General features: G+C 38.9%; 2 protein-coding genes and 2 pseudogenes across 3 annotated transcripts in view; all 4 read left to right on the top strand.

The window, feature by feature from the left end:
* LOC144665657 (CUB and sushi domain-containing protein 3-like) overlaps nt 1-17,190 on the top strand; it is a 546,049-nt gene that overhangs the window by 469,986 nt on the left and 58,873 nt on the right. The window lies entirely within an intron of this gene.
* On the top strand, nt 649-1,509 carry LOC144665800 (uncharacterized). Its single transcript, XM_078527098.1, has one exon. The coding sequence runs from the start codon at nt 811-813 to the stop codon at nt 1,255-1,257; it is 447 nt and encodes a 148-aa protein (XP_078383224.1). The 5' UTR covers nt 649-810; the 3' UTR covers nt 1,258-1,509.
* Nucleotides 1,389-8,269, top strand: LOC144666570 (uncharacterized; annotated as a pseudogene). The gene is made up of 5 exons (XR_013573210.1): nt 1,389-1,414; nt 1,461-1,852; nt 3,532-3,771; nt 5,855-5,947; nt 6,405-8,269. The product of XR_013573210.1 is annotated as an uncharacterized LOC144666570 (transcript).
* On the top strand, nt 13,431-16,148 carry LOC144666569 (uncharacterized; annotated as a pseudogene).

The following is a 17,190-nucleotide window of genomic DNA, read 5'->3' as shown; positions in this document are numbered from 1 at the left end:
GCTTGAGATCCCCATGATGTGTTAGGTTTTGTCAATTAGAATTAAGATAAGCTCATTATGTCGACAGGTCATCAAAGCGATTTTCGCAAGCTGAGTCACGGTCAAATATTATAATGACCTATAATCAACAGATCATGTTGCCGTACCGCGCACCAGGTATTTGCTGCGAAACAAAAGACGTCAAAGGAAAAGCGGGTACAAAATTTAGAAATAGAACAGAAATTACAAAATCCACAGACGCTAGTTAAACTGACAAACTGAGGTTGTTTAAAACGGTTTCGAAAACAGAAATTTAAGGATCGATTCCATAAACGCGAACGGAATTTAAAACCGCAACAGTTAAAACTTGATCAAAGCACAAAACAGGCATTTGATGCGTGTGCTTTAACAATAATAACGCCGTCTAAATGTTGCCATACCCGTTCTAGTGACAACATGAAATTATGCAGAATCTTTGATAATTCGTTGTTATATGTGGTTTAAGATGTACCGGGGTCTCGCGAAAGAAGTGAACTAGGCCTAATTCGGGCTTCGCGCGCGTGTGCGCGCGCGTGGCGGCTACTGTTTGTGTCGTCACACACAGTTAGGCTCCAGACCTCCGGTCGCAGATAACAGATAACTGGATAAGGTTGTTGTACATTTGATGTACATTTCGAAGTATTCTTTAGAGAAAATCACTCTACAGCAGCAATTTACGGGTTGTTTTACAAGTTAAACGTTTACTACGTTAATAATGTGTAACCTAAGAGGGAATCTCGAATTGGAAAGCGCAATGAGATCGGTGTTTGAAACGTTCGGCGCGCTTTCGACATGGAGTTAATCGTCGATGGATCGCCGTCTTCCGATCATCCTTGGTCGCTTGCAAGAGTCACTGGCAAGAATCTTGACCCTGAAAACCACTGGTATGTGCTTTCCTCGAGTCTTTGTGGCGTTAAGCCCGGCAGGTTTGCCAAAAGTGATATTTTTAAGCGATTTTCAGAGGAAATATGCTCTGTGCAACCAGCAGATCTTAAGCCCGCCAAACGAGGTTGTTCTTTTAACATGCAGCCGAACAAACTTTTTGTTGCTTCTTCGTTTGGTCTTTTCGCTGCACTGCTCAGACAGCGAGATTCTGCTGCAGATGGGTTCCTGAGATCGTCCAAATTTATTCCTGTTGTGGATGCAGTGAATCGAATCGCCTTGGACGAGCGAGTGCGAAGAAAAGCCACGATGCAGTTTTGGCGGGAAAAGCTTCGATTCAAACCAGGGTTCTCCTGAATTGCAGAAATTGAACTCTAAAATCGCCGAACTAGAGGAACAAATTAAGAACCTCGAAAAGACAAATGAGTTCTTGAGTTCCTTTCTGCCTTTATCCTCTCCTTTGGCGACATCTTCCCCATCTCATTTAAATGAGAGTAGCAACAGCAACACCACTGTGTGACCAGCAACAATAGTGACAGTGGCTGTGGTAGCAACACAAGCTTAATCGAGGAGACATTGAAAAGCAACTCAATTGGTCCTACTGTGAAAAAAGCGAAAAGTGGAATGCAGGAAAGTCACTGAAGAGCTTGATGGTGTGCTGGCCAAGTACCACGAGAGCCTGGCCTGCATTTTGGGCAACACATTCCTCTATGGTGGTAGTGAAGAAAAACAAAAGGTGTCTGAAACCCTTTCAGAAATTGTTAACCTCGTAATGGATGCTAAAGGAACTAAGAAAGGTCTGACGGAGCTCCTGTTGCCAGAAACATACCTACGGCTACTACACAGCATGAACGTTCCTGACTGGGTATTATTATATTTTAAGCTCCAAGCAAGGTTACCCGATGCTGGTTGGCAAACATTGCTAAATCTCATCAAGCTTGGAAAGAGTAGGGTAAGTTCATCTGTACATGTTAAAATAAATACACCTTATAAAATGATTGAATGTTTAATACATGTAGATATTTTGCATGTTGCATAGTATTTATCCTAGCCCTGGAGGGGTGAGGAAAAATACAAGCAACTAACATGCATTTTATACATGAATTTGCTGATAGGGAGGGCAACCTCATCCCACATTATAACAAAATCCAGGCATAACTAATCGATGATCAATGACATCAATTGGTAATCAATGAGTAATCGATGGGTAATCATCTGATTAGTCATTGATTATTGGCGATGATCAATGAGTAATCGATGAGTAATCGAAGCCCAAAAATTTTGTGGCCTATCGATTACTCATCGATGATATCGATTACTCATTGATGTAATTGATTACCTATTGATGTTATTGATTACTCATCGATGACCCATCGATTACTCATCAACTTTCATACTGCACACAAAAGACACATTCCTTGCTTTCTTGTACTATTTTTGTGATTTTTTTTCTCTATGTTAGTCATATTTTGCTTTATAACTGGCATTCTTGTTGACGAAATTACACCCTCACAAAAGGTCAAATAACCTTCCAGCATATCACGACGTGAAGGGCTAAGCACAAATACTGATGATATTTCAATATTTTACTTTACCTAACTCTTTATTTAATAACAAAACGATTGAACAGGAAAACCAACCAGTCTGGAAAGAAACTAACAAGTACGAAGACAAGAATCGACTACGTGGTTATAGATTTTGGTCGGTGGATGTTTGTCAGCAAAGTAAAACTGCTTTGGCTTAGGGAGACAGCCATCATAAGCACTTACATTACGCACCGGAACAGCTGCAAGCACTTTTACTTTCTGTACTTTTTTCACCTGTTACCATGATATTGTTAGATTGTTATGCTGTTATAGCGTGTTATACTTTTACAAGTTCCGGTTTTCAACCACGAGACTATATCGATGAGCAATCAATGCAATCAATGACTAATCGATGCAATCGATGACTAATCAATGACCAAAAATTTTGTGGCCTATCGATTAGTCATTGATTACTCATTGATCATCGGCAATAATCAATGACTAATCAACTGATTACCCATCGATTACTCATTGATGGTACTCATTGATTTCATTGATGTCATTGATGTCATCGATTAGTTATGCCTGGCAAAATTGATTGATTGAGCAAAATGGCTGCTTGTATACCATTGAATAAGTAAATTATAATTCCACTATTTTTTCACTTAGTTTGGGACTGTATTCTGTAGGTTTGTCCCTCGTTATTTTTGCCTTGCGAGCCATAAGAGCACGATTTATGCAATCTGTCTCATTATGTTAATCAAGTCACAGACGGCAATTATTTCCCATTCAACATGTGGGTTGCATCGCTTATATTTTATTTTTTTCTTTATTCAAGGCTGTGCTCTAAGAAAAATTACAAGGAGTCCAAAGTTTTGAAACTATGAGATCCAGGGTGCCCAGCATAAAGCTTCAATCTATGAAAGAAATAAGATTACCTGGTCCCCCAAAGAAAAAAGTTAGTTGCCTGAGGCACCCGGGCGCCCTTAGAGCACAGTCCTGTTTATTGCTTGTTTAATTAAGCCTTTACATCCTGCCGGTTTCTGTATTAATAGCTATTAATGAAAAATAAAATAATGTATTAATTTTATATGTTTGCTTTCAGGGTAAATCTGATGCTGCTGCAGTACTTTTGACTAAAAATGAAATAAGGGCTGTGAAAAAGCTTGCTTTTAAAGTTGCTCGCACCACTATGCACATTTAGAAGATGGACACGGATTTTCATGCCTATGGTGTGGACCTGGAATCGGACTGGTGTGGGCAATCAGGGAACAGCGACTGTTAACTGAAGATTTGTCCGATAGTATGGAGTTCAACATAAAGCTTGATGGACGGCCACTAGGAGGTAAATTATTCCCAAATTATTGTTAAAACTTTTGATCATGGGATTGCAATGGTAACTTTTATGTGAATCAATTCAGGGCTCGAGACTAACGGTAGCCAACTAGCCAAAGGCTACTAAAATTTAGGTTTTGGCTACCAGTTTTAGCATTCCTACTAGCCATTTGGCTGTGAAAAACTCGGAAAAGTCAACTGTTCTTGATAAAAATCAATATACTGACTAGTGAAAGATAACTTTTGGCTAGTAAGATCTGACATGTCACTGGCCAGTAAACCAGTGAGTTAAAAAATTAGTCTCGAGCCCTGATTATCAACTTTTGCTTTGGCCTTAAATGAAACAACTACCATTTTAGTAGTGCTTTAAACATTTCAGGGTTTAACTTTCTTTATTGACAATAATATTTATTAAACTTTTGATCTTGACGTGATTTTTTGTTGAACAATTGATCATAGTCTTCCTCTCCAGCTAGACTGCCACCTTGACGTGGTGGAGGGGCTTGAGTGTCTCTGTGATCCATTAAGACATACATTTATGTGAGAGTTTGCCAGAATGGGCAGCTCTTATGTCTAAGGAGAGAGTCCAGACAAAGAGCAGTCTTTCGTTATTATAGATTACACTAACAAAACTTTTGCCATTACACTGACCAAACCATACTCTCCTGGGTAGCAGATACCTAAGTGTTACAGTCAACTCGCAGTCGCATTAACCATGCCTGTGCTTTCCTGGGTAGCAGATACCTGAGAGTTACAGTTAATTTGCAATCGCATTAACCACACCTGTGCTTTCCTGGGTAGCAGATACCTGAGAGTTACAGTTAATTTGCAATCGCATTAACCACGCCTGTGCTTTCCTGGGTAGCAGATACCTGAGAGTTACAGTTAATTTGCAATCGCATTAACCACGCCTGTGCTTTCCTGGGTAGCAGATACCTGAGAGTTACAGTTAATTTGCAATCGCATTAACCACGCCTGTGCTTTCCTGGGTAGCAGATACCTGAGAGTTACAGTTAATTTGCAATCGCATTAACCATGCCTGTGCTTTCCTGGGTAGCAGATACCTGAGAGTTACAGTTAATTTGCAATCGCATTAACCACACCTGTGCTTTCCTGGGTAGCAGATACCTGAAAGTTACAGTTAATTTGCAATCGCATTAACCACACCTGTGCTTTCCTGGGTAGCAGATACCTGAAAGTTACAGTTAATTTGCAATCGCATTAACCATGCCTGTGCTTTCCTGGGTAGCAGATACCTGAAAGTTACAGTTAATTTGCAATCGCATTAACCATGCCTGTGCTTTCCTGGGTAGCAGATACCTGAGAGTACAGTTAATTCGCAATCGCATTAACCACACCTGTGCTTTCCTGGGTAGCAGATACCTGAAAGTTACAGTTAATTTGCAATCGCATTAACCACACCTGTGCTTTCCTGGGTAGCAGATACCTGAAAGTTACAGTTAATTTGCAATCACATTAACCACACCTGTGCTTTCCTGGGTAGCAGATACCTGAAAGTTACAGTTAATTTGCAATCGCATTAACCATGCCTGTGCTTTCCTGGGTAGCAGATACCTGAAAGTTACAGTTAATTTGCAATCGCATTAACCATGCCTGTGCTTTCCTGGGTAGCAGATACCTGAAAGTTACAATTAATTCGCAATCAATTAACCATGCGATTAACTTGCCAATGCATTGACCGAGCTGTGCCTTTTGAACAACGACATTGCTGAGGATATATAACAGTGAATTTGCCACTTGTCTGCCCTTATCCATAGCATGCCACATTCAAATTGTCTCAGGTAAGTTGCATTTGTGTGAACTTAGAATGTAATTTTCCTCACTGCAGAAATAATATTTTTTTTAAAAAAAAAATACAGGATGAATTTTTCTGATATAATCGGTGGGGCTAAACAAGCGAAATGAGGAATACATTTTATGAACATAATACTTCATTGATTGCCTATTGTTGGTAACAAAAACACTTTCCAGCAAAGGAGTGCTTCCAGTCAGAGTACATTGCATTGCTGTAGTGGAGAAAATGAAAATTTCATTATAGTTATGAACAGATGTTTTCTGTTTTCTCTCCTTAGGGTCTGCAACAATTGAAATTGGGATTTGTTTACAACTGAATCTTGATATGGTGAAGATGAACAGTTGGTTGTATTTTGTCAGCATGGTGCAAGGTAACTGAGTGACTTAGATTGAAAGACACCTAAAGGTACAAATAAATGATTATACACTGCCATAACTTCTTATTTATGCTTGTTAATTTTTATTCCTTCAAACATTGCACTTTTTCAATTTGATTTGGAAAATAAATGGCACTTATTATTATTGCTGGCGAGTGTTAACGAGACAGCACACTATTTTATTCAGTAGGGCCAAAAATCCAAAATTTTCTTTAATGTAAGACTCGAAGCCTGCGCAGTAGAGTATTATCAGGGACAATTGAAACGACAATCATGCGCCCATCACTCGCTGAAGTATAATGATTGTGCCGGTATGTACGTTTCACTTTTCATAAATGTTGCGAATCCTTTTGATAACTAACGGAATGATATTCCATGTGTCCTGAAAAAAGATTAGTATCTCTTTACTTTCGTAATATTGTGTTTCGATTTCACTTTTTATATCTTACAGAAGCAGAGGTATCCCTCATGTCGTGACGCGGCGAAAGGAACATTACACTGTTGACGGCGCTTGTTTATTCAGTATAATTACCTTCGGTTGTCTAAGGGCCCATTTACATGAAAAGAGGATGATCCTAGCACAAGGATCATCCTCCTTTCATGTAAAATGGAATGATCCTAGTGCTAGGATCATCCGACCGCCATATGTATTCAGCTTTCAGTTTACATGTGAATGGTTGCATTTGGCCCTAACGTTAGGATCATCCTAGTGGTAGGATCATCCCTCATCTCAGATAGGATGGTCCTAGCGCTAAAATGATCCTAGCGTTAGGGCCAAATGCAACCATTCACATGTAAACTAAATGCTGAAAACATGGCGGTCGGATGATCCTAACACTAGGATCACTCCATTTTACATGAAAGGAGGATGATCCTTGTGCTAGGATCATCCTCTTTCCATGTAAATGGGCCCTAAATTACAAACATCCATCACACATTGAAAATTCCAACTAGTATTCGCTCATCGTAACTTCAGTCTGAGTCTTTCGCCACTTAAAGTAACTTTTTGCATCATGGAGGCAGATATAATTTTTGTCGTGACGCTTTTTAAAGTCGCGACGCTTCTCAAACATCGAAGATAAAATCAGGCTTGTCGGGTGTGTTTATTCAATGTTCAAACAAAAACTTTTGCTTGTAAAAATGTTGCAAGCACACTCGGTGCATCATTTGAAGCTTAATCATATTTTTTTTTCTTTGAGTACAGAGTTTTTACTGTTAGAAAACAGTTTCGGAAAACTTGTAGAAGCGGGGATTTTTTTTAATTCTTGTCGCGACGCTTCCAGTAGCCTGCGAATACAGCCACCTCTCATTTGCTCCCGCTACTACGTGCGAAATAGCTATTTGTTGCGGGCTATGCTTCCAGCGCTTCGGAAGATAAAATCACGGTTGTGACCCCTTGTTGGCAATCTAAATTGTTGCTGTTATAAACTACTTCGTAAGCTTGTAGAAGCGGAGATTTAATTTTTGTAAATGTCGGACGCTCCTAACAACTCCTTTCATGCCTCCAAAGTTCAAAAGTTTTCCAGACCGGTTGACTGTTCAATTCAGTTCCCACTGTTTTATTCACCTTCACCAGCACTCACTTTCATAATGAAATTCCTAGTTTACAGAATAAATAGCACTTTGAGGACACTTGTTACCAAACATGCAACCAAAACTATAATTCGGTTCACTTTGTGACATTTCCCATAAGACTTATTAAAAACCAAAGAAAATTTGTCATGATCACTGACTATGATTTGATTTGGCTCATTGCCCCAAATCAATTCAGATGCTGTACTCTATTTATCTAATTGGATTCAACTCATATTGAGTCATTGATTGTATCAATTTCATTTCTGATATATTGATTTCTTTTTATTGTTTATCCCTGGCTTAACGCAATGAGTTCAAGTCAAAAAACTAAGAAATTGAAATGAATTTGAGAATACCAGAATCGTTTTGTTATTTGGCAATCCATTGGGAATAAAAAAAGAAAAAAGAGTTGTGCGATTGATTGTTATCAAGTGCTGATAATGCTATTTTTAAAAAAGAGCTGGCAATAATCTATGAAACATTAATAAAATGACAGTCCACAGTCATTGATATCTGACACTAAGTATTATTTAGTGCCTATAACCTAGATGACTCTTTCCACTTTATGAACTCTTGTATGTATATTACAAAGCATGGGGACAACTTGTCTTTAAAACCAAACAATTGTGCATTAAAATTATTTTCTTAAAAATATACCACTTCACCTTAGCTGAGATGCAACTGAAGTAATGCCCATTGATTTTTCCAGTAGCAAAGTTGAATAAATATTATTTTTGCAAAGGAATGCTCTCAGTAGCAATCTGTAATACTTAATTTTGGATAATAATTATTGGTTGAGCTACGACATTGATTTATATCAAGTAAACCCTGCGATTTTATCCTGATATGAAAAGATATCACCCAGTTGCTCTAAGCATGCCTGACTTATATTTAATTTTGGAGTAAAGTTTCTGTTTGTTTATTCTAATACTGTATTTATTCGATTAAGTGCCCTGAGCGCTTATTAATTTTTGGACCTTGAGAGGGGGCGCCTATTCGAGGTGGGTGTTTATTACATTTTCACCTTTTTTTAGCAAGTAGTACGTTTATGTTGCAAGAAAACAATAAAAAAACAACAAAAAGGTTAAGATGTACCAAAGCAGAAAGTTCATTGAAAGTTTCTGTAAAATACTTAGAAAACTCGGTCTTCGGGGAAGTCTCTCACCTTAGTAGTACTTAGTCATTTTCAATTTCAATAATAATCAATACTCCTATGGTGCACTTCAGTTTTTTTTTAGAGAAGTTGGGGTGGGTGTGGGCACTTATTCGAGGCTTGGCCCTTATTAACTTTTCCTACCTAAAGGGTAAGCGCTTTTTCGAGGTTGGGCGCTTAATTGAATAAATACGGTAGCTTTATTGACTTGCCTCCGCAACAGTTAACAGAAAATAAAATAAAACATTAAACTTTTTTTAATCCTTGGTTAGTGTCGATTGGTTTTATAGCAAAAGGGCTCTGTATTTTGGTCTACAGTTGCACTCTATTAACGTACAATCGAATGCACATTTTCCCCAACAAAGGAGTGTTGTAGAGGTTTGGCCACCATATCAGATCCAACTCGCGGGTAGCTCGACCTTCTCCATGACCGACCACTAAATTGCTTCTGCAAGTAATTTGGCGTTTAGGTGCTTTTCCATGAGCTTTGTTTTTTGCAGCAGCAAGTGCTTCTCTTGGATCCATATCGCTTAAATAGTCAGTGACCTGTTTATCACCATTCCATTGCACTTGTTTTTGAAGAGCAACAGTGTTTTGCTTTCCCAGTGCTGCTTCAAGTGTTTCCAAGTCAAAAAAGCGATATGTCACTTTTTTTGACGAAGGACACAAAATTGGGGCTCGCCAATGTTGCTGGTTTCTGACAGCATTAGGCTGGGGGTCCTTCAGATTTCTGAGCAACTGCTGGAAGAAACTTGATGGCACCATGTTGAACTCCAGTGTCTGCCAATTTCCTGTAAAAAGATGTGGCCTATTTAACATACTGTATCTTTTCTTTTAAAGGAATTTTCATTTCACTGCGTGTTTGTTTATTTATTTGTTTGTTGTTGTTGTTTTCAATGAAAAGAAACTGTGTATTTGAGGGGGCTTGAAAAGTATTACTTAATAATTTACTTGTATGTAGGCACTCTTATGGTAACAATTTATGATTTCCGAAGTTATTCTCGGACACATATCTCGGTACGTACGGTAGTTTTAAACTGTCAACGAAACCATGAAAAAGTTAATTAAAACGGGTATTTACTTATCCTTCAAAACCAACGCGCGACAGGGAGGGAACCGCGAGCGCGCCTTAAGTTGTTTTTGAAAGAAGGTGCGAGAAAGGACTGAGAAACCCAGATACGTATTGCATGTGGGTGCGTTGTCATGTCTAAGCTTGATTATTATTTAGAATAAGAAAAGATAAATCAATCATAGTTAACATGTGTAGTTGTGCTATGAACTTACTTCGGTGTCTTTGGTGATGAACTCCATTTATACGCTCCGTTATTCCCATCAACCATGCCTTGTAATGTGCTTGTAAGGGAGATCTTATTGCTTCTGGAATTGGCATTTGAACTTCTTCATCATTTTGTAAAAACTTTGCCCGCCTAGGGAGACGTCTGCTTACATGCTGTTGCTCGAAGTGCTTTAAAAGAGCTTGAAATGTTTTCAACTTTTTCGAACATTCATCACAGCGAAGATATGTGTCAGCCATGTTAAATGTGACCACAGTTAGTAGAGGGGACTAACATGATGTGACAAAAGTCGTGAGTGGGGAACTCCTGCTATGCTGCCATTGTTCATTGTTATTTTGACCAATGATTTTAAGGTATTAAATTTTTGCCGCGAAACAATGGTCTCTTGTTATGGGTGAAAAATGCATAGGGAATAAAAAGGAAATCTCTCGTTCATTTTACTCGCGAATTTACTATGGAGTCGAATAAGAAGCGGAAAACAAGACGGAAGGAATTTACACAAGTTACACTTCAGCACTTCAAGGCTCTCCGAAGAAAACAAAAACGCAGGAGAAAAGAAAGAAAGCGCGGGTCAGCTGAAGAGTCAGAGGTGGAGGCAATGATCGTGGAACCTCGGTCACCAGCAAACGCGAGTCACAATGCGAAGAAAAGAAGGTTGGAAGAACCGAAAGAGTGTCTGTCGAGGGGTAAGAGAATGGTCAACGCTGCGCTTAACGATGAAAAGAAAAAAGAGAGTAAAGTTGTATCAAAGACCGCGACACGGAAAGTGGGCATAGCCGCAAAACCAAAATCGTCAAGCAACCTAACGCGCGTCAAGGAAATCTGTCCAGCAAATTTGACGCGTTGTGCGGCGGCAAGATCCATTGGACATGGAACATTTGGAACATGTTATCCAGGCACGTATCGAGGCATTTGTGTTGTCGTAAAACAATACAACGACAAAAGCCGTCCAGGTGAAGAACGCGTGTCGTTTTTACAGAAGCAGGCAAAACACGAGGCGAATGTGCTACTTGAGCTGGGCGATCACCCTGGCATACCACTTTTTTTCGGTGTATGTTTAAAAGAAGAGCCAGTGAGTATTGTGTTAAAGTTTCATGGCGACGGACGTGATAGCCTAACACTTTATAAATCGGCGAAAACGAAATTGATTAGTGAACAAAAAACATGGAACAGAATTCTTGTCGAAACCGCCGAGGCTTTGGATCACATACACAGTTGCGGGTATGCACACAATGACCTGAAATCAAATAATGTTGTCTTAGAGAAACGCGAAGATAAAAGGCTTCATCCCGTAATAATTGACTTTGGAAACAGTGTTATGTTGTCTAAAGCAAGAAATCCTCCACCTAAACCCGCACATTTGCGATCTCATTACAAAGAGTCATACATTGCACCGGAACTTGTTGATGGGACTGGGAAACCATCGATTGAAAGCGATGTATACGCTCTGGCATTTCTTGTCAAAACTGTTTACAACATTTCGCGCTTCTGCAATGTTGCTGCAGTAATTAATGCTTTACTAGCGTCGCCCCAAGATCGGCCCACTATTAACGAATTAAAAGCGGCTTTAAGTGCAGAGTGAAGAAGCGGCTTCGTGTCGATGTGTTAGGTTTACTGTAATTCTTGTTTTTTAACTTTGAAACGAAGAAAAAGTTTTGTTCCGGTTGCTTTTAGTCATTGAATGTATTACTCGCGGGTATTTTTTTAGCCTTTTTTATCTTGCCTTATCCTTAATTTGCAATGATTTCGGCGCTACAGAAAACGTAATAATACCTTCTTTTAAATAAAGTTAAGAGTGGCTGTGGTATTTGTTTTCTTTTCATCTAAGCGGGTTCATTTAGAAAGCATAGGCTCGATGATATTCGTCAGCATTGTTAACGCTAGTCTGCGAAGCGTAGCGGGGTTTTATGAAAATTGCGAGGCCGTCTCGCGCCTTTCGCGTTTCCCCTACACGAGCTCGAAATATACAGGCGCCTGCTACGCAGGCCACGTTCACGCTTTAAACATAATTATCCGTAGCAAATTGCAATCATCTCTCAACAGTGTCATCTTTTACCGAAAGATTCAAATTAAAATAACACCTTGTCTCTCTTTCACGAAGCTTCAAGGTGTGAACCATGGCGTTAAGTTACGTATGCAAATTAGCCGAGGGTACATTGAATGTACCCTCGGCTAATTTGCATATCATCTTTTCGCGGCTTAAAGCTCATCATGCAGACGTCTTCCAGTTCTATCGCAGCTTAATTATTCCCAACTGTGTTGGATTGGTTATCCGCCTTCCAAGGCTAATACGTACGAGAGCTGAGCATGTTGTTTGCAATGCAACAAGATAGTTATTGAGCACGCAGTAGCCTTCCGCCTTTGAAGAAATCAGAGAAATGGCTTTTTAGTGTCAAATGCCTCTCACAAAAATACCCCGATAACATCGAAACAATATGACTTCTATCGCATTAATTGCATTTTATTTGGTTAAATGAAAAAAAAAAAAAAGAATAAAACATCAAAACGTTATAAAACTAAAGAAAATTCTAAGGACATTTTCAGGCTCGAATAATCAAAACAGGCATTCAATCTTAGTTCAGCTTCAGCTCGACAATCGGACGTTCTTATCGCAAAAAAACGTCCCTCTCTTTGCAAAGCGACTCATTTACCCTGACTCCCCTAATAGTTGCAATCGCATTTGTATCATTTTGTTTGTTTGTTTGCTTGTTTTTTTTTTTCCTTCCTGAAATCAATTTAAGTCAAAAGTCTTCATTTTACAGGAATATATGCACGTCCTGTTCTTTCTTTGGCCCCAGGACAATTCACTACAGGGTATAATATCAGTGACGGGGCTGAGCGAAGACATGTCGTTAAAATCTGTCATCATAATGTGAAATAAATATATATTAGTATCCAACTGTCAGAACTGTATGGGAGTCGCGGTGGCCTAATGGTTAGTGCGCCGGACTCCGTATCGAGCGGTCCGAGTTCGAGCCCTGGCCGGGGTCACTTGTGTTGTGTTCTTGGGCAAGACACTTTACTCTCATAGTGCCTCTCCCCACCCAGGTGTATAAATGGGTACCGGCGACATAATGCTGTGGGGGGACCTGCAATGGACTAGCATCCCATTCAGGGGGAGTAGAAATATTCCTAGCCGCTTAATGCTACGGAAACCGGGATAAACTCCGGCAGTGTGGGCCGCTTGGCTCGTGGCTTCTCCTTGTCAGAACTGTGGGACACGTCAATGCTTCAGTTTAGGACATTTTTAAACGCTTTAAATCCATGCACATTTATCTAAAAAGCTCCTCTCTTCCGATGACAAACTTTGGCCTCGAAAAAAATTCTCCACAGGAGCCGTAAGATGATGAAGGGGTGTGTCTAATAAAGGCGAGAAACTGTAATTTTTAACTATTTCAATCTCTAATTTTATTGGAGTTCTGTTGTTGTACAGAAATCAGTGGTTGTGGTAATCATGATACCAAATGAAACCTGGAGTAATTTATTTACCTATTTATTTTACTTGGTTATAAATATTGGTGTGCAAAATTGTCAGTGTCACCATCAACATGATTTGCATGCTATGTCTTAATTCTAGACTGGAAGAGGTCTTGCATACATTAATATGCATGTGTATTCATATTTATTAAAGACAAGCGATTGACAGACCATGCATGGTTATAATTATGAGGTCTACAGTGTACAAGGTCATATCTATACCAAGGACTAAAGTACAAAAATAATGTGTATTTATTACACGACTAAGGTAGCCCAAGGGCCAATAACTTAATCAGCCAATCAGATTACATTATTTCCGGTCCTCAGCGAGGGCCGATATTTTCCGAGCATCAGACCGGGTTTTGTCCCGGATGATCCCGCACTAATCCCCGGGCGATTTAGCGCAAGATTTTTGCAAGATTTTTTCGGAGTTTATTGCTTTGAAAATGAAATGACTAAACACAGAAATAATATTATAACTCCTTTAGCGTGCATAAAAGTTTTGGCACACATTGTTTTCCACCACATCTACTGGGCAGCAATTAACACTACACAAAGTTTCCAGTCATGTAATAAATCTCTTATTAGCCAAGATTGCTCAAGACCGTACTGTGCGAATAATTATTGGCCCTTCGTCTTTTTTGTACGGACCTCGCTTCGCTTGATCCGTACTTTCAAGACCTCGGGCCAATATTCGCACATTACGACCAATGCGTGTGGATAATAAGATATGTATATGCACAACTCGAGGGAAGATGGCTGGAGAGCTTAAATTATTTTGCAATTGATTTATAATAATTGTAGAGGTTTTTTTTGTTATACAGAATTCCTTAAACAAGCGCCGCATCTGGACCCTCAGGTGCTTATTCGGGGTAGGTAAAGTCTGTGTCCGAGCCAAGTGGCCCATACAGCCGGAGCTTATTCCGGTTTCCGTAGCATTAAGCGACTGAGAGTATTGCTACTCCCCCCTGGATGGGATGCCAGTCCATCGCAGGGATTCAGTTACCCCCAGTAAATTTGCCGGTACCCATTTATACACCTGGGTGAAGAGAGGCACTGTGAGAGTAAAGTGTCTTGCTTATTCGGGGTGGCAAATATTAATTTTTTTATCTTAAATGTGGCGCTTATTCGGTGATAAGATACTGCAGTCCTATTCATAATGTACATTTTTTTGACTGCCAGCAACACTTACGACACTGTCTTAACCTTAGTGTACTTATGACACTGTCTTAACCTTAGTGTAAAGAATGATTATGACATCCAGCTGTACATTTGCTTTTTCAATTTTTATTATAAATGTGAAACTTTTCAGAAAATTTAATTTGATTAAATCAAACTTAAAAAAAAGGAGAAGCCTCGAGTCAAGCGGCCCATACTGCCGAAGCTTATCCCGGTTTCTGTAGCATTAAGCGGCTAGGAATATTTCTACTCCCCCTGAATGGAATGCTAGTCCATTGCAGGGTTCCCCCACAGCATTATGTCGCCGGTACCCATTTATACACCTGGGTGGAGAGAGGCAATATGAGAGTAAAGTGTCTTGCCCAAGAACACAACACAAGTGACCCCGGCTGGGGCTCGAACTCGGACCGCTCGATCCGGAGTCCGGCGCTCTAACCATTAGGCCACCACAATTTAAATTCATTTAAATTAACCGTTTGGCCTATGATACTTCTTATTAAAACATTGTTAATAGGAAATCAGTAATTATTTATTGAAATATTGATAAAAATTGATCTTAAATTATTTTTTTCTTGATTTTCTAGGTACTGTAGACTACAAAGCTCTGTGTCTTCTGCTTAATAAGGGTGGTAATGAAGATTTCCATCTTGATGGGAAAGGTTATGACTTGGAATTCTGTGCATTTTGTGATGCTATAAGGGTAAATCATTTTTGCTTACTTTTGTTGTGGGTTAAAATTGGTATTAGCAAACAGAAAATAGCCAACTAATAACTGTTGTAAAACCAGGTACTTATTATTTGCACATCAGGGCTTCTAATGTCATAGTAATCATGCATGTGTCTGGGATTATTGATAGTGGTTAAAAGAGGACTGTAACAATGTTATATTAATGCAAAAGTTAACATTCAATTTATTTTTAGGCTTGCACAACCCATGGTGCTGGTCCAGATGAAACCTGCTTAGACGGCTTAAGATCCAAAGCTTAAACATTGGAAGGTAAGGATCTTTTGAGGGTGCTTAAGCATGCTAATACATTTTAAAGCATTGCTACACATTAAATGTTCTAAAAAAAACCGATTCAGTACATCACTGGAATACACATGTATATATGTTACAACTGACTAGCTATAGGTACAGCTGTTACAAGGAAGTTCATGTGGAGCTAACAATGTTGTACTTAGGTTAATCTGATTATTTGGTTAATCAGAATGACTTGCATGATCAATTTGTCAACCAATATATTGCTTTCACACTACAGAACTGTAGCTCCCTTTTAGTAATTCTTTATTAATTTATTTTCTTTATGTAGATGTGAACTTTCTGTTGGAAGAAGAGATGAGCAGCATAAATCTTTGCTCTTTGCATTGTGAAATGCGAAACTGCAAACAACTCTTGGGTTCTCTGGGTTTGTTCGCATATCGTGTGGGAACCCTTTAGAAGTTAAAGAATAAAAAGCAAGCCGGAGATGATGTGGTAAAGGAATTCATGTCATGCACACTCCGTGGTTCACGCAAACAGGACTTACTATGAGATTGCCTTTCTGGGTTGAAATAATTTTCCGTAAATTTGCGCCTTATGTTGACAAGCCAAACAGATTTAAACTCGATCACGCATTGTTCCCGTCCGGTCAAAATTAATATTGAAAATAGGAATTTATTTAAACTGTTTGTTGCCGTTCAATTGAATTTGTCTTTGATTGATACTCTTTGTTTGTGTGATCTAAGAAGGCTCACTATTTTTCATTTAAAAATTCCACATGATACTCAAAACTTAGCGAGAAAGACATCGTTATTAATGTTTTACAGAAAGCAAAAAAAATAATATTTCTTCACATGTTTGCCGTTTAAAATGACTGACAAATGGAAACTTTGTCCGGACAAATTGTTGTTTTGACCGGACGCTGTTATTTTGAACCCTGCCTTTATAATAACAATGCTCACTACTAAGAGCAAATTAAAATCTACAGGAGAAGCTGGGCTGTGCGGGTGGAGTAACTTTTTCACTACACGAAGAGTAGCCTAAGAGATGCAACCATTACAAGCACATTTGGCTTGTTAGTCAAGAGCTCAGTAGCAAGTAAGCATCGCTAGAATATACATATACACAAGCACAAAACAAGTATTTTGTTTCCTTTTTAACACATTTGCATCATGAATTTTATGCAGCTACTTTAGCTTCATGGCATACAGTCCTGAAGTAAGTATTAGAAAGACATCACCACCAACAGCAAAAAAAAGATTTCCTCTCATTTTCATTGTTGCTATTCAAGACAATAACATTTCTTGTATTATTACATTATTTCAAAGCTTTTCTGTCCTTCTTGTTATCCCAAGTCGCAGCTTAATAATTTATAACAAATCATTTTTTTTTTTTCATTCTACTAATTAGTCCTGTCTCTCTTGGGTAGTCAGTCTGTTGTAGGCTGTTGTTATCTGAAGGCAGGGCATAATTTATAACAAATCATTTTTCAGTGTACTAATTAGTCCTGTCTCTCTTGGGTAGTCAGTCTGTTGTAGGCTGTTGTTATCTGAAGGCAGGACATAATTTTTAACAAATC

The sequence above is a fragment of the Oculina patagonica genome, chromosome 9 (assembly GCF_052425735.1).
Source record: "Oculina patagonica isolate OP01 chromosome 9, crgOcupat, whole genome shotgun sequence".
NCBI classification, from domain to species: Eukaryota; Metazoa; Cnidaria; class Anthozoa; order Scleractinia; family Oculinidae; genus Oculina; species Oculina patagonica.
Note: the sequence above shows the minus strand (reverse complement) of the source record. Positions and strands in the feature narration are given on the sequence as shown.

Coding starts and splice junctions, on each gene's coding strand:
- LOC144665800 (XM_078527098.1), top strand. CDS start 811: ATGGAGTTAATCGTCGATGGATCGCCGTCTTCCGATCATCCTTGGTCG.